Raw genomic sequence first — 18,520 nt, forward strand, 5'->3', positions numbered from 1 at the left:
TAAGTTGTCTGGAGCTACATTTGCACTTACCTATAGCACGGCGTTGTGATTAGATACGAGGTACAGCTGAAGTGCAATTTGAAATCTAGTTTTTCATGGGTGGATCCTTCATCATCCTGTAACAAACAAGCACAAATGTGATACATCACTTAAAATATCAGATCATGAAAACCTACATTATAAAAGATTACTACTACTACTGCAGTTTGTTTGTACAACGTTCAGATTCCCATTTTGAAATGAACATTCCCCACCTTGCTGACACTATCATTTTGCCCCCTAAAATCCCATCTGTTGAGTCATACAATCATTGTTTTTAAACATCACAATCACCCCGTGATTGGGACAAACAACTATTTACTGAGATTTGCTAGTTGTATCCTTTGGCAAAAATCCTTGTCTATGGGAAAATCACATATAACTAGTATTGACAAAGCCACCAGGTATGGCTTTGCAAATGTTTTGTCCTGTGGGGACTTTCGCCGCCCCCCAACTCCCCCAAAAAGAAAACCACAATCCACACTACACATTTGCAATGCCACACCTTCTGGATTAGCCAGTTCTGGTCAGAATGATGGCCATTAAGTACTACAGGGAGACTCAAACGTTTATGTATAAGGCTCCTAATACATCATAGCTGCGCCGTATGCATCATGGTTGCATTCCTTAACTATACAAATCATTGCAGGGATGCGCTCTGACATGATGCCAGTCTATAGGTCACAAGACCGAATCATGCACAAGTCAGGGCCAACGTAGATCTTCATCCTCACATGATCAACACTCCAAGCACCTGTTACTACAGCACTGAAAAGCTAGAGCAATCCAATATGAAGAGCTATATAAGAACACAAATTGCTATTAGACATAAGTTCTGATAATGATCACAACACAAAGTAACAGTATAATGCAATACAAAAATGGAAAACAAATCAGGGTACCAAGGAGCATAAAATAAAACCAGTTCTTAAAAGCAACATTGAAGAACCCTCTGCCCAACTTAAACACTAAAGCAAGGTGGCTGCTACTACAACAAAGCTTTCACCATGATGCTTTCGATCTGCATCACTGAGCAGCCGATTGGTATTGCGGAACCTCCAATATGTATCCTCAAGAACAGAAAATACATCTCACCCAGGCCAGACTGAAATGGAGCCAGTACAAAGCGGTCTTGCACTAAAACTCTACCATTCCTGACAATTTTACAATATGCTGGCAATTCATTTAACTATAATGCATTCTTTCAACATAAACACTAGTTGTAATAAAGAAGACAAAGCAGCTTGAAATCATAAAGGAAACGTTGAACAAGTTAACACCTCTAGCTCTGTCCAGTGTGCTGCATAAAAAAAGGACAGTACATATATCAGGTTCTCACTGCCAGTTCAATGTATTCTAAACTAGAGAGATTAAATTAGATGGTTTGGAAAGGCTACGAGTACATCCAATAGTGGTCATCACAGGAGCAAATGCAGTTCTTGAGGCATCAGTAATGAAGAAAGTATTGTTCCACATGCTCAAAGTCTCAGGGTGTTTTGAAGAGCTCTAGCACACTTCTTTACTTGCCTTTTTTGTTAGAACATCCAGATGATTATCCAGCCTCATGGACTTTGTGCTCATGTGAGACACTCCCACAAGAGCAACACCTGGCAGACTATGCTCCTCCTTGAGCAATTTGTGTCATTGAGCATTTACTGGGGCAAGACATTCATTGCTTCTCAAGGTTACACAACTTCCTTTCAACTCTGGTGGCTTGGAAGCTACAACGAAGAACTGGCCTAGAGCTTTCAGCAGGATATTCTCTTTAATTCCCTCTTCAGTATCCTCTAGCTCTTGATGGGTTCCGGGGGGGGGGGGTCAAGGCCCCCAGTAAGCTCCTTGCTCCGGTTCTGGGTCAAGGCCCCCATTAAGCTCCTTGCTCCGGTCTCTTATCCAACCCTCAACTTAAACACAATGTGGCCTGTTTGCATTCGGTATTGCCTGCTCTCTACCTCTGATTGTCCTCCTCTTCCGACTGCTACACCAACACTTTGGAACACTGTTCTGACGCCTAAACAACCCAGTTGTTTCTGCCTTTTTTTAGATTCACGATCATTATTTGTTAGGCCCCACACGCCCAAGGCCCCCTGTGCGCACATAAAACATAAGAAAAAGAAAACTCAGATGGGATGGCCAAACTCATATCCAATTTCAGATATAGTTCATTCAGGGCATGAATAAGGAGGAATAATAATGCCCTGAATTCAGTCATTGGAGTTAAACAAGAGTGTTGTACTACCTTTTTAAGTTTGATAACACAAGGGCTTGCGCAAAGTGAAGCTGGCAGATTGTTCCAAGCACTCGGTATGCAAACATCACACATCAAAACTTGTTCCAACCACATTTTTCAATTTAAACCATGGCTGGAAGAGCTTATTGCCATCATTGGATAGCAATAATCTCGGCCTAGGAGAATCTTGTAGCTGGTCAGCAAAATAGCGCAGGGCATTTTCAGCCCGACATTTATAAGTCATTGTGAGAATGGTCTTACCCAACCCCCAGATGGCACTTACTGCGCCATGTTTAATGATCTGCAGAGTTTTGAAGTTGGTCATCAATGTGCCTACTTACAAACTGTTGCAGTAATTGAGCTTTGAGTTAACAAGGGCGAGAGCCAGCTGTGATCTATTTTCCACTGATAAATAAAGACTAATCTGCTTCAGGAGTTTGATGGTATATGCGTATGAAGATCGCTGATGAGCAATATGCCTTTTCATTGACAGCTGAGAATCTAGGTATACTCCTACGGTTTTTGCAGAGGAGGCTACAGATATAATGCAATCAGCAATCTTGAATTGACTATACTGTGACTCCACCTTCTTCAATCACGGGTTGGACCCCACAAAAAACAACTCGGATCTGGCATCAATTGCTCCATTAAGAGTGGTTATATTATGTTAATTGAGCATTATTAGGCATACATACGTCACTGAGGTTTCGTAGCACAGGTTTGATAAAGACGCAAAGGAAGAAACATACATTTAGTGATGATGATATCCCAGGAGGATTTCTCAGTGGCAACGTGCTCGCCTTGGAAGAAAGACGACACGGAGCAACACAGGTTCGATCCCCGGGTCCACGCTTAGAAACCTCTGGGTATTTAAGTGTGTTATAAGGAACAAGTTACTTACCTGTAACTGTTGTTTTCCAGCATGGGTCTGGCATGGATATTATATTAATATTCCCCGTTGTCAGGCCGGGAATCCTTGGTATAGAAAAAAATCACTATCAGTTTCGTTTCTGATCTGTCTTTCTCAGTAGTAACCAATCACTGGTCTCTGGGTCATACTGCCCCCAGCCAATGACTGCCCTCTCCCTAAGCCCCACCCCTGGCAGCCATCCTCAGATTTGGTAGCACGTGAAGTGGCAGTATGACCAAGTGAAGAGCCGCAGAGGGATAGGTGGGGGGTTCGCATGTGAATCCATGCCAGTCCCATGCTGGAGAACAACAGTTACAGGTAAGTAACTTGTTCCTTCTCCAGCATAGGGTCTGGCATGGATTCACATGCTCATGAATATAAGAATACATAGCAGTATACACATGCACAACCATGGGAGGTGGCAAAATGCTCAATATCAAGCAATACAACAACTCAACATTAAGCAACTCTTACCTCCTCACCAGGCTCACCTTAGGCGAACAGGTTGCGCAGCACTGCCTGGCCGACTCTGGACTCCTCCCTGGAATCCCGGTCGACGTAGTAGAATCTCGTGAAGGTGTGCGTCGACCTCGACGTAGCAGCCCTGCAGATGTCGAGCAGGGGCACACCAGACAGGAACACCGTAGTAGCAGCGACCGCTCTGGTCGAATGGGCTCTCGGACGGCCGGGCAGCGGTCGGTTTGCCAACCGGTGACAGTGCATGATGCAGCCGGAGAGCCATCTGGAAATGAAGTCTTCGAGAGAGCCTTCCCTTGATTCACAGGTCCAAAGTCCACAAACAGCTGTGATGTCATCTGGAAACTCTTTGTGCGGTCCATGTAGAACTTCAGCGCTCTAGCTACATCTAGCGAGTGCAGAGTCCTCTCAGCCGGCGACGAAGGCGACGGGAAGAAAACTGGCAACACCAAGGGCTTGTTGAGGTGGAAGTCCGACGGCACCTTGGGCATGAAGGAGGGGTGCATCCTCAGCACCATCCTCGTGTTGTGAAAAGTCAAGTATGGAGGCTTGCAAGACAGGGCCTGGATCTCTCCCACTCGTCGTGCAGAGGTGATGGCCACGAGGAATGCTGTCTTCCACGACAGAAACTTCAACGGCACTGAATGCATAGGCTCAAATGGGGCCCCCCATGAGCCTAGTTAGTACCACGTTGAGCTCCCACGCCGGGGCAGGGGCCTTCACCGGCGGGAATGATCGGAACAGTCCTTTCATAAATTCCTTCACCAGATCATGAGACCACAAGGACGCCCGTCCTGTAGTTCTGGTGTAACGTGAGACGGCAGCCAGATGTACCTTGATGGAAGAGTGAGATAGGCCAGCCTTGGCCAAAGACAGTAGGTACGGCAATACTTGAGGGGCCGTAATCCGCAGAGGGTTAATCTTCTGTGCCCGGCACCAGACAACCTCTTCCATTTGTGTCCGTAGCACTTGAGTGTTGAGGATGCCCTGGCCTTTGCAAGAACCTCTCTGTAGTCGGCCGGGATGTCGTATCCTCCAAACTCTAGTGCTGCAGGAGCCAGGCCTGCAAGTTCAGCGACTCTGGTTCGTGATGAAGAATGGTGCCTCCTTCTCTGGAGAGAAGATCCGCGTCCGTCGGCAGCTTGACTGGTGTGGACGCTGACAAGTCCAGAAGGTCCGGGAACCAGATCTTCCTCGGCCATGCCGGTGCGACGAGGATCATCCTGCACCGGGACCTCTTGAGCTGGTTGACGAGCCGGAGTAGCAACGGCGGGAATGCATAAAGGAACAGGCCGTCCCAGGGGAACGAGAAAGCATCGCCCATGCTCCTCGGTTGGGGAAACCTGCCAGCGAACCTCCGGCACTTGGTGTTCGCCGCCGTCGCGAAGAGATCGATCTGGGGTTCGCCCCCATCGTCGGAAGAGTCGGTCCACTTGATACTGGCGCAGTTCCCACTCGTGGCACGAGCGCAGCTCCCTGCTGAGTGAGTCGGCGATGGTGTTTTTTATCCCTGCCAGATGAAAGGGTACCAGAAACATCCCTTGGGCGATGGCCCAATGCCACAGATCCTGGGCTTCCTTGGACAGGGCAGGGGATCTGGTTCCGCCCTGCTTCCGAATGTAAAACATTGTGGTGGTGTTGTTGGTGAAGATCCTCACCACCTTGCCCTTGAGGGACGGAAGGAAGGACCTGAGGGCCCAGAACACTGCGCGGAGCTCCAAGATGTTGATGTGGAGAGTCTTCTCCTCCGAGCCCCAAAGGCCTCTCGCGTGGAGGCCCCCGGTGCGCACTCCCCAACCTTCCAGGGAGGCATCCGTTGTCACCGTCACCTGGTGGGCCAGGGCTAGGAAGCCTGTTCCTGCTGTCAGATGAGCGCAGACACCCCACCATCGTATCGCCTGACGGAAACGTTTCGTCGAGCGAGATCCTGTCCTCGAAGCTGCCCGTCGTCTGGATCCAGTGGGCGTCGAGGAATTCTTGCAAGGGCCGCATCCGAAGTCTGCAATGGGGCACCAGATAAATGCAGGAGGACATCATTCCGAGGAGGGACTTGATAGACCTCACTCTGGCCACGTCCGTGGCCAGTAGACGTTGCACCTTTCCTAGGATGGTCCTTATCCTTTCCTCCGACGGTGAGGCCCGCCGTGCCACTGTGTCGAGCTGTGCTCCCAGAAACAGGGCGACTTGCGACAGGACCAGGTGGGATTTTGGAAAGTTGATGGAGAACCCCAGGTCCGTGAGCAGCTGGACGGACTTTGCAGTGTGTTCCATGGCAAGCTCCCTTGTCCTTGCCCGTATGAGCCAGTCGTCCAGGTAGGGGTAGACGTGGATCCCCTGCAGGCGCAGCCGCGCCGCCACCGGTGCTAGGCACTTGGTGAACACCCTGGGCGCCGATTTTAATCCGAACGGGAGGGCCTTGAACTGGTAGTGCCGCCCTTTGACCACGAACCTGAGGAACTTTCGGTGCCTCTTTAGAATAGGGATGTGGAAGTAAGCATCCTCCAAGTCCAATGACGACAGGAAATCGCCCTCCTCCAGCTGTCCCAGCACGTGCTGGAGGGTGACCATCCGGAACTTCTGTGCCTTGATGTATTTGTTTAGTCGCCATCCTCCTGTCTTCTTCCTCACAAGGAAGTATCTTGAGTAAACTCCGGAGCCCTGAAGCCTCTTCGGGACGAGCTCGATGGCACCTTTCCTGAGCATCGCCCGTACTTCCAACAGCAGTTGAGGGACGTGATTTTCCTTCCTGGCCATGGGAGGAATGCGGGGGCACCTCTTCTGGAACTAGAACTTCGTCAGCTGGCCTCCCACCGGGGTGCTTCGGCGGGGGCCCGACCCGACGGACGGTACAATCTTGCTTGGAGGCCGCTTTGCCTCCTTGACCACCTTGGCGACGACGGCGGGATCCACCTGACTTGCCGCGTCCCCTGTAGTCCTCCTGCGACAAAGACCTTGCCGCTTGACGGTAAGTAGAGGAGTTGCTGCCGGCTCCCTTGGAGGCAGCCAGTCTGCCTCCAGAGCTCCGAAAGGACGGCCGTCGCTGTTGGAGCACACCCAGTGCCGGGCCGTCTCCGTGTCCGTCTTGATCGCCTGAAGGGATTCATCAACCGCCTTGCCAAAAAGGTTGTTCCCATCGAAGGGCATGTCCAAAACCTTGGTCTGAACGTCCTGGCGGAAATCCGTCGCCCTGAGCCATCCTCGTCGTCTCAGGCAAACGCTGTTGCCCAACTGACGGAAACCGGTGTCGGCGATGTCCGTAGCCACCGTAATGGCGTGGTTCGAGGCAATCTCACCTTCCTGCAAGATTTCCAGGGCCTCAGCCCTCTTGGCATCCGGAAGGAAGTCCAACAGAGGGGCGATATTGAACCACAACTCCCTGTCGTAGCGGGCTACGATGGCCAGGGTGTTGGCCGCCTTGATGGTCGTCGCTGCAGATGAGATGACCCCGTCGTCCCATCGCATCCAGTTTCCTACCATCGCCGTCCGGAGGGGAGGTTGAAGTCGAGGCCGATGCCCCCCCCGCTTTCTTCTTGCCCGCCGCCGAAACGACCGAGTTCGGGGTAGGTTGCGCCCTAAGGCACAAGGGGGCAGCGTTGGGGACCCGGTACTTCTTATCGTACCGGTCCCTCTTCGCAGGAGCCGTGGCAGGGTTCTTGAGGAGGGCGAGCCCCTCATCCCAGATGTCATCAAGAAACGGTACGGCGAGGACCATCTTCCTTTTAGCCGTGCGCCGCTGGTAAAGGAACCCCTCCTTCTTTTCCTCGGGGCAGAGCTGGAAGAGCTTGGATGCCCTGGAGATCATTGCAAGGAAGGATCCAATATAGTCGGGCAGGGACGCCCGGGCAGGGGGTGAGGGGGGACACGTCCCGTCGTCACCTCCATCGTCATCCGTACCCGTCGTAGTCGTGTCCATACCTGTATCATCCCCGTGGGTAGTGGACCAGGGGGAAAGCAGAGAAGGCCGCAGAGGCGGGAGAGGAGGCCTAGGATGCGTCGTCCTCCTCTTAGGCGGTGGGCTCTCTGAAGGTCCTGGCTCCGGATCCTCTGTCGGGTCTGGCTCAGGCTCCTCCGTCGGGGTAAGGAGCAACCTAGTCATGATCTCCGAGCAGAAGGACTGGATGGCTGACAAAATGGCCGCCGAGGTGTCCTGCGGCGTCGGAAACGACGGGCGCGAGGGCTCTTGAGAAGCCTCGCCTGCGTCGTCGTCGCCCTCGTTGGGATCCCTCCCGATGGGCTGGGTCTCCTCCACGACTTGGATGAGCTCCTCTTCAGAGGTTGTGTCCGTAGCCACGATGGCCACCACCCCCTCGCCCCCCCTTTCCAATGAGGACTTCGTGGGGATCTTCTCGATGGGCCTGAAAGACGACTCCCTCCGCGGTGGCAGGGAGACTCTGGTACCTGAGGGCGCCTCCACAGGCTGAGCCAGGGCCGCAGCGACATCCTCAATCGAGGTCCTAGCAGGGTGAATCACGGCCAACGTCACCTTTTGTACGCCTGGGGCATTCACCTTCGGGGGAGGGTCCGAGCCTTGCTCCCCCTCTGCTGGAGTCTTCGAGATCGACCGGGGCCTCTCCAGAAGCTTTGCCGGGTTCTCGGACTTCCTCTTACCCGAGCCAGAGCGTTGGCTCGTGGTCGATGGCGCCGGGGAGGTTGTGCCCTGCCTGGCAGCCAAGGAGCCTGACCGTTCGGCGCTCCTGGTGCCCACAGACCCGCGGTGCTTAGCCTTTTGTTGGCCCCCCGTCGCCAGAGCACCCTCACAGGACTTAGAAGACCGCTCGCACTTCTTCTTCTTCTTCTTCGCGCCTGGCGGGCTCTTACCTTCCAGCCAGTTGGCAAGACGGAGGTGGCGATCCTTCATGGTCCGCTCCGACATGTTTCCACAAAACGCGCAGTCCTTTTCCTTGTGCGTCTTGTCTTCATGGAGACAGTAGAGGCATAACGAATGCTCGTCGTCCTTGAAAACGTTCTGAAGCTGGCATCCAGGGCAGGTCCTGAATAGCTTCCCGGGCGTCGAGCTCCCTTTCTCCTGGGTCATGTCCGGGGTAGGCCTCGGAACTTCTGGAATCCTCCAAAAACGTAACTCGACGAAATCTTCACCCTTGAGGGATGTAGAAAACTCTGAAACGGATCCCCGTTGATCGGAAGTAGAAACGGTGGAGCTTGAGGCTCTTTTAACCGAAAAAATGAGAAAATCTGGTAAAAAGCGCGAAAACACAGCAAAAGCTCGAGAGCTAAGCACGAGGACTCCCAACACTTGAACGTGTGGTAAAAATCTGAGGATGGCTGCCAGGGGTGGGGCTTAGGGAGAGGGCAGTGTGACCCAGAGACCAGTGACTGGTTACTACTGAGAAAGACAGATCAGAAACGAAACTGATACTGATTTTTTCTATACCGAGGATTCCCGGCCTGACGACGGGGAATATTCATGAGCATGTGAATCCATGCCAGACCCCATGCTGGAGAAATATGCAACTAAGACAACAAAACAAAATTCTTTAACAGTGCCTCGATGCCTCTGGACTGTGAGAGCGCTTTAAAAATGCAAATAAATACAAATAAATAATCAAGCCAAGAAATAAGTATTCAAAACGTTTCTAAATTCATTGTGGTTGTTGTTGTTAGGAGGGATTTTCTGAATTAGCAATGTGGGAGAGTTCCGAGATGCCAACCTAGTACCTTCGGGGGTGTTTTTTGTTAAAATTTAAGCAAACTGATATTCAAAGAATATGTATTCAGCAACAATGGTCAGACATACTATCTGATAGTGAAGTAACACTATGTTACCCACAAAGTGGCTCACATTGGCCAAAAAAGTAGGCGATTTTGACAGGCCCACACCAGCATTTTTGGTACAGGCATTGCCCTATTGCCCTATAGGCCAGTCCGATCATGGAAGCTCATCCATAATGGGAGAGGGGCGTCCACCCAGTGGCCCCTTCACCCATTATGGAGAAGCTGAGGAGCCAACCTAGTGAAATAATGAGCACTCCCTCAGCTGCTTTTTCCAGCTGAGGGGATGCTCCTGGGCTGGCTGAACTGTCAAAGAGAAACACAGTTTCCCTTTGACAGTTCAGTTTCCCAGGAGCACATGCTCACTGAGCCACGCAAGGCTGGGGGCCTTTTGCTTCGCAAGCCTTGCATGGCTCATTGGAAATATTGGCTGGGGCACGGCATGTCTATGTGCGAGGGGGAACTCCTGCGCCTCATCGCACATACGGACAGAGCAGCCTGGAGCGGGGCGTTTCAGCACCCATGTGCAGGCCCCTGCAGAAGGTACGTTCATGTTCATTTATTTTTTATTTAAATTGTGTATGAATGCGTGTATGCTTGTGTTATGAGCGAGTGTATGGTGATGGCTATTTGTGTGAATGATAGAGTGACTGCTGTGTGAACGTGTGTGTGGTTTGTTTTGGTCCGTTGAGCTGATTGTGGCGAGTGGGGGGGGTACAGCTGGGAAGGAGGGTTGTGCAACAAAGGCATTCCCCCTACCCATCTGCCAAAATCATCTTGCCTTCTGAGGCGCTGTGGAGCTCAGGGGACAGGAATGGTATTTTTTACTGGATATTGATCATAGATGTCCTGTCAAAAATACCATGCTTTCCCCCTTGGTCCCCCAGCACCTTGCATACACACAATCACGTTGATTGTGTTAGGCACTGTGGGGCCCAGGGGACAGGGATGGTATATTTATACTTATACTGGACATCTATCATAGATGTCCAGTGAAAAATATCATGCCTACCCCTTGGGCCCCCCCAGCGCCAATTGCAAACTGTTTGGCTTTTTACTTTTATTTTGTATGCTCTAAAATCCAACATTTGAAATATTTTTTTTAAAATCACAGGGGGGGGGTTCCCCTTGATTGGTTCGGGCTCCCTCACTGCAATCGGTCGCTATGGCATCTCAGGTGGAAATATTTATGTCCCTTCACTTAAAAAAATTCACCAGCCACCACTGACCCTGGGACTGTGCTGGGAGCACGGTGCGAGAGCCCAGGGACTGTTGTGGGAGCAGGCTGGGAGGGAGCCCTAGGATAGTGGTGGGAGCATGGTTTGGATAGCCCAGGATCTAGGGTGGGTTGGGGAAAGAGTACAGGGACTGGGCTGGGAGTAGGATAAGGGGATCCAGAGACTGATGGGAGCAGGTGGGGGAGCCCAGGGACTATAATGGGAGTAGGATGCGATGACAGCGCACGATAGTTCAGCGCCATTTGGACTTACTGTCCATTTGGCATTTTTGGTGGGGCCCGGCCTGCCCACAATCTGCTCGGAGGGGGCCAGGCCTAAAAAGTTTCAAGACCACTGCTGTAAGGCAAGGTCTAAAATGCCCAAATGGCCAAACTATACTAAAATACTCCTTTATAACAGTGTCCCACCTAAGTTGCCTCCATTGAGTTGCCTACAGGGTTGGACTGGCACTATCGGCCTGTTTTTTTGCTGTTATTTGTATTGCAGCAGGTAGCATAAAAGCAATGTAACTACAACATGTGTTTACACCGCACGAACGTTGTTACCTTGCTGCCTAGATAGAATTATTTTTATGCTTTTAATCTCAGCTTCATTCTTTCAGGACGGCGGGGGTGGGGCAGCTCCGTGCGAGCGGGCAGCCACGTACTAGCACTTTTGTCAATTGTCACGAGACCGTTAACAAAATGTGCTGCCTGTCATGTGCGCTATCTATATGCTTATGCTGGCGCTGCCTGACTTAAGTTGATGCTAAATGCTAATGTTGTTGCATGAACAATTACACACAGACACAGCCGAACCGGCCTGGGGCGGGCTGCTGGCCGTATCGCATTCGCATTACAATTTATTATCAAGGACTTGTCAATCGAGTCGTAAAGAAGGTTCGGAGGAGTAGTAGGAGGAAACGGAGGGAGAGATGAGTGAAAGGTAGTTTCTGTTACCCGGGGCTCAAGGGGTTAACGCTCATGAGCCCCCTCCGTTGGAAAGGCGGAGTTTGGTCTGGGCAAGGGAGTTATGGGGCACGTGCGCAGCAAGCGCCAGTTCCTGTTTGGTTGTAGAAGAATAAAGAAGTTACTCCTATCTCTCCGTGTGTGCGTCCTTCATTGGGCCTAGATCCCTAGGCAACATTTGGCGACGAGGATTTCTCCCGCACACTGGAGTCCTCCTCCTGCAGCAGCCCGCTCGTGGTGGGCAACCCAGCGAACCCCCTCCTCCACCTCTGCGCAACACGGCACTCCGCCGGATCCGCCTCGCCGGACCTCCTCCACCGAAGCTCCACGGAAGCGATCCCGCCCGCGCCTCCATCCTGTACCCTGCCCGTCGACACCTGGCCGTAGAAGAGGCCTGAATCGGCAAAAGCGGCGGACCCCCTTTGCCGGGCGCCGGGTGCACGTAGGCTCGGCTTAGGCCCGACTACCTCGCCCCACGCGTCGCCTACGCACGTGCGGGCCTCGTCTCCCAGGCGCCATGAGCACCTCCAACCCTGGGTCCAGCCAGGGCTCTCCTCAACTGCCGCGGGTGGCGAAGTCGATTCATCTACGTCTGCCCCCGCCGTTCACCATGACTCCTCAAGCCACCAAAGGCCCCAGGTGGACCGACTGGATGGATGATTTTCGTCATTTCGTGAGAGGATCCGGCGACGGGGACTCCCCCAACATGAGACATTTTCCTCAACCTGGTAGGGGGGGAAATCAAAACGGTTGTCAAGGCCATCCCGGCCGCAGACCAAGATACGTTTCCCAAGTTAATTGGTGCTTTGGACAAACTGCTGATTATTGAGGTCAACCGGGACTATGAAAGGTATTTGTTCAACCAGTGCACCCAACTCCCGCAAGAGACTGTCGACGAATTCATCACACGTCTACGAGTGAAAGGGGCGAACTGCCAATTTGATGCGTTCTCGCTAGAGGAAGCCATTCGGCTGAGGGTAATCGAAGGGTGCCTCTCCCCTGCACTCAAGAAACAGCTACTCAAAAAACCGCTCACCATGCCCGAGGTCAGCGAACTTGCCCGCATCCACGAGAGAGTGGATGCGCAGGCCTCAGCCATGGGACACTCCAGCAACCCTAAAGCAGACACGGGGGAACTTGTGGCCGCCATACTGCCCCCCCGTCAAGGCGACAGGGGCCCTCAGCCATACAGGCCGCCGACAACCTCTTCGACGTCCACCCCGCGTCTACAAAGACAGTGCTACCGCTGCGGGATGTCCTTCCCCCATTCGGGGTCCTGCCCAGCCCTGTCCCAGCGATGTACCAACTGCGGGAGAGAAGGTCACTTTCACTCCGTCTGCAGAGAGGGCGTACCTTTTCCCCCGATGCGACCCCAGGCGGCCCCCAGAATGCTCTTCCGGCCGCAGCCCCTGCAGTACAGTCAGCCAAGACCATACCAACAGGCCCTCGGGCAGAGGCGCTACGTTCGAGCGATGGATGAATACCAAGCGGCAGGATACGCCCCACCGTATGACCAGGCTGATCAGCCTAGACACTTCACGGACGAATATGACAACCCTCCTGCAGACTACAGGCCTGAGACCCTCTACCAAGACCACCAGGCGATGGCCTACTACGCACCGCAGGACCAATACGACCACGACGAGTTTGTGAACCTCATACTCGATAACAAAGAGGCCAGGGAGGCCCCGCAAATCCCGCTCAAGATGGGGAACTGCCAATTTCAATTTATGATTGACTCCGGGGCCACAGTGAACATCATGGGTGAACAAGACTATGACCGTATACCGTGCCCACCACAGCTCAATCCGTCCCGTTCCAGAATTTTCCAGTGGGGAGCTGCCACCCCGTTACAGACGGTGGGCCAATTCACCCAATGCCTTCTCCTGAATGGGCGGCAAGTGGACGCGACCATTCACGTGATACGGTCTCTCGCCAGGAGTCGATGCCTCCTCAGCTACCACACGGCGTCGCATCTGGGGCTGATCGAGATCCACGTGAATGTGGGAGACGTAATCACCGCCGCAGCGGCCAAACCCAGCCCGGGGAACGCTGTAGGATCGATAGCTTCTCATCAGACTCAATCGCTCGTCTCACAAGAAGACATCGTGGGTGCTTTCCCCAAGCTATGCGAGGGGCTAGGAAAGCTCCGGGGACCCCCCATCAGGCTCCACATCGACCCCGACGTACGGCCAGTGCCGCAACATCCCAGAAGGGTTGGTTTCCACCTTCAGGAGACAGTTTCGGAGGCACTCCAGCAACTGCTCCACGACGGCATCATCGAACCGGCGACGTGGCCGACGCCGTGGGTGTCCCTCCTTGTGGTGGTACCCAAGGAAGGGGGAAAGATCCGGTTGTGTGTGGACATGAGGGTGGCCAACACGGCGATTCAACGGGAGAGACACCCGGGACCATGTATCGAGGACATGATTGTGCTGCTGAACAGTGCCCAAATGTTCTCCAAACTGGACCTAAATCAGAGATACCATCAGTTGGAGCTCCACCCTGATTCCCGGCCCATAACCACGTTTGCGACACACGATGGGCTTTTCAGATACCGGAGACTGAACTTTGGAATCTCATCGGCCGCTGAGATTTTCCAGGAAGCAATACGCCAGATCATCCGACCTATAAAAGGGGCGCTTAACTACAGCGACGACATTCTCGTCTTTGGATCGTCCAAGGAAGCCCATGACAGGGCACTACACGACACTTGCGAAGCCCTTCAGAGAGCCGGCCTCACGCTTAACATCTTGAAGTGCCGGTTCAGTAAAACGAAACTCAAGTTCTTTGGACACATCTTCTCCAAGGATGGCATGATGCCTGACCCCGAGAAGGTCGAGACGATCTCCAACCTCGGCGAGCCCCGGCAGGTGGCGGACGTCCGCTCGTTCCTCGGCATGGCAGGATACTGTGCGAGGTACATCCCCCACTACGCCTCCATCACAGACCCGCTGAGGAAACTGCTGCAGAAGGAGTCGTCGTTCGAATGGACACCGGCCTGCCAACAGGCCTTTGCGAACATCAAGCAAGCCCTTGCGGAGGCTCACCGTCTAGCATATTTCAACCCACTGTGGCACACCGAGGTGGTGGTGGATGCCAGCCCCGTAGGCCTCGGTGCCATCCTGGCCCAGACCAGTGGTGCGGATGTTAACCCCAGACACGTGGTTGCATACGCGAGCCGAGCGCTGTCGACGCCTGAACTAGCCTGCTCCCAGGCCGAGAAGGAGAGCTTGGCAGCGGTCTGGGCGTGTGAGCACTTCCACAACTTCATAATCGGCAAAAGGTTCACGCTGATCACCGACCACCAGGCACTGCTATCACTGTTCGGGAACCCGCACACCAAGATGCCACCGAGGATTGAGAGGTGGGGCATCCGCCTCCAGGAATATGATTATGACATTGTACACCGCCCGGGGGGCGACCTCAACCCCGCAGACTACCTCTCCCGACACCCCGTAGGGGCCCCGCTTGCACGGAAGGGTGACGTCGCGTATGTGCAGTACGTGGCGGCCCAGGCGCTGCCTCCGGCGCTGTCCCTTGAAAGGGTAGCGGCCGCATCGGCAGCCGACCCGACGACAGCCCTGGCGATTAGCCTCACGACGACCAGCAAATGGAAAGATCACCACAGAGCCATCCTAGCTCACCCGGGGGTGAACAAACAAGAAATCGAACGGCTAGCCCGTGTACATGGTGAACTTGCGGTGAAGGACAATAACATCCTGCTCAGAGGATGCAGGATCGTCATCCCCGCCACACTCAGGAGCGAGGTGGTCAGCATAGCGCACGAAGGTCACAGAGGAGCCGAGAACACGAAGAAGCAGCTCAGGTGCCACGTGTGGTTCCCCCTCCTGGATGTAGCCGTTGACGAGTGGGTAAGGAACTGCCACGCCTGTCAGTGCACAGCCCCTGCAGAACGTCCGCCCCCACTCCAACATACTCAAATACCTGATCACCCATGGGAACGAGTAGCCATGGATTTCTACGGGCCGACTGAAGCGGGTGACTACATTTTACTCTTCATAGATGAGCACTCAAGGTTCCCGATTGCCAAGGTGGTCAATTCCACGGCGTTCACTCAAGTGGCGGCGACGATAGAAGAGGTCTTCAGCGAGTGGGGGATCCCCAAGTGGGTCAAGTCCGACAACGGACCACCATTCTGTGGACACGAGTTTGGAACACTGGCAGAGCACCTGGGGTTCAGGCACATGAAGATCACACCGCGCCACCCCCAGGCAAATGGAATGGCGGAGCGCTTCATGGCGTCGATCAAGAAGACCCTACAGAGGGCACGGCTTGACGCAGTCGATACACACCAAGCGCTATGCCGCCTGTTAAGAGACTACAGGAACACTCCTCATGAGGTCACAAATAAGACGCCCGCCGAGCTCATGTTCCGATATGAGGTGCGAACCCGCATCCCGAGAAGTACGGCGCAGGCAGAGCCGGCCGACCATGATCTACTCCAGAGAGACGCGGCGGCAAAGGAAAACGCGAGGCTCCGTACCGATGCACGGAGAGGAGCAGTGCCGCCGGAACTCCAGGTAGGAGATGAAGTTCTGGTGCAACAGCCGATAAATAGAAAGACAGACCCGCGGTTTGCTCCAAGCCCCATGAGGATTGTTGCAATGAAAGGTACAATGGTGACGGCTGAAGACCAGAATAGGACCGTCACCAGAAACTGTCAGCAGTTCAAGCAATATGCAAGAAGAGAAAACACAGAAGGACCTCAGAGGGCACTCTCACCAGAACCACGGAGGCAGAGGGATGATGAGTGGTTTCCCCCGGAAGGAGATCCCGGGGACATGGGCCAGAGTGGGGCGACTGAAGAGGAGCCAGATCTTGGGACTCGAGGTGAGAGGCCGAGACGACTCATAAAGAAGCCGATGAGACTTGTTGAAGAGTGCTGAGTTATTGTTTGGACACCGAGTGTCAAGTTGATGTTTGGACATATTGTCCGGGGGTAGTGTTACCCGGGGCTCAAGGGGTTAACGCTCATGAGCCCCCTCCGTTGGAAAGGCGGAGTTTGGTCTGGGCAAGGGAGTTATGGGGCACGTGCGCAGCAAGCGCCAGTTCCTGTTTGGTTGTAGAAGAATAAAGAAGTTACTCCTATCTCTCCGTGTGTGCGTCCTTCATTGGGCCTAGATCCCTAGGCAACAGTTTCCTTTTTGCTTTCAACTTTGCAGGAAGTACAACAAATATGTTGCACTTGCATGCAAAGTTGAAAGCAGCTTGCGCCTGTGCCAGACCCTGCGGGCGGGGTGGGGTCGGGCCATCGGGGATCATAGGGAGGGCCAGATAAACCCAATAAAAATGATCATGCAGGCAGCAGCCAGCAGCATCCCCCATCACAGACAGACTCCACAGCGCTGCCAAAAGGTCAGAGGAGCCGGAGCCAAGAGGGTTAACTCCGTGAAGTACCAACGTCACTCACCTGTGAGGTGTGAGTCGAGCAGAGCCTAGGAGAATACATGGGCCTCTTGCTCAATGCCGGGCACCATGAATATTTTGCAGCACAGTCGAGGACGACAAGGACTCGAGCAGTTGTCAATCAGACTAGTCATCACACAGTCCGAGGCACAGAGGCAGGCAGCATTGCGCGCACTGCAGCAGCAGGCAGTGTGGTGCACTGTGGGGCACTGTAGGCAGCCAGTCTGTGTGGAGCGAGGTGCAGCAGCCCAGGAAAAGTAAAGCCAACTAATAACATGGAATTCTTTTTATTGGTATGATTAGTCGAAAGTAGTAAGATAGTAAAGTTGGAATGTTACAAATATATAAATAGGGGGAGAAGCCAAATATGTTGACATTGTAATTTTATAAATCATATTTTACTAAAGTGACTCCGCTGCAACCCCGGTGAACACCTACATAGCCCTCTCCTAGGCCTAACTTTCTAATGTCATGCACCCCAGCCATATCGGTTTTTCTTAAAAGTTTTGTCCACAGACCCCCAACTGCGTGCGCTGCTAGAGTTTAAGCTTCTCTCCCCTTACTATTCCATGCCCCAATCCACTTTCTTCTCCATTCTGTACCTTTGTCCCTTTCTCCCAATTCTGTGCTCAAAGAATCCCCATCTGTATGCAGTGCCCCAAATCCCCCTCCAACCCGTTTCGTTTCTCCAAGTATTCCACCCCACAATTCTGTGCCTCCAGCCATCTTTCACTCTCCATTCTGTGCCTCAGACTAGTCTCTCCCAGTTCTGTGCCTCTAAGCTTCCGTCTCAAATCCCATCTGTGTGCTCGAAAGACTCCTCCCTCCCCAATTCATTCCCAAGAATCTGCACCCCCATCAAATTACAACCCGTACCTGCCATATTTTCTGCCACAACCCCTCTTCATTATCCTATTCACGTTTCTCTCCCTCGTTACGTGTTCCGCATCTCTCATAGCACAATATGTATCCCATGCCCCCCTCTCTCCATTCTGTTCTCCCAAGGTAATTTGTCCCAACCTGCGCCTCAACTTCCCTTCTATTCTGTGTCTTATGCCTCACCTTTCCATGTGCGTTCCCCCAGGGCACTACAGCAACACAGGCCAGCACTAGGCAGGCAGCGCAGCAACAGAGGCTGAGTGACCATGAGACTGAGTCAGTGATCGCATGACCGACCGACCGACCGACCGACCGTCCGTCATGGCACCTGCTGCAGTGCTGTCTGCCTGTGATCGGATCTATCATCTACTATCTTCGGATTCTTTCCGGACCAGGGACGGGACCACCCACGACAACAAGTACGTTTTTTAGGTGAGCCTTCTCAGGATCAACAAGTATATTGTAGAAAGCTGAGGAAAGTGTCTTCCTGTTCCACGCGCCACCTGCAATGCTGGGTACTGTGATAGGTGTCCTAGGCTCTGGCTCTAGGTGCAGGCACGCGGACAGGCCGCGGCTCAGATGAGGGGGTTATTTAAAATGTGCAGCAATGTAACATTTGCCGTCCTCACTGTGTGTCTTA

The 18,520-nt window shown here is 53.1% G+C and overlaps 1 protein-coding gene across 2 annotated transcripts in view; it reads right to left on the bottom strand.

The window, feature by feature from the left end:
* Positions 1-18,520, bottom strand: part of AP3D1 (adaptor related protein complex 3 subunit delta 1) — a 2,198,421-nt gene that overhangs the window by 180,147 nt on the left and 1,999,754 nt on the right. For both annotated transcript variants that reach the window (XM_069649511.1, XM_069649512.1), the window contains one exon: positions 31-116. In XM_069649511.1, coding sequence (XP_069505612.1) covers positions 31-116 — 86 coding nt within the window. The remainder of the gene's footprint in view (positions 1-30; positions 117-18,520) is intronic.

Source organism: Ambystoma mexicanum, chromosome 1p (assembly GCF_040938575.1).
Source record: "Ambystoma mexicanum isolate Mex_15411 chromosome 1p, UKY_AmexF1_1, whole genome shotgun sequence".
In the NCBI taxonomy this organism is placed as follows: domain Eukaryota; kingdom Metazoa; phylum Chordata; class Amphibia; order Caudata; family Ambystomatidae; genus Ambystoma; species Ambystoma mexicanum.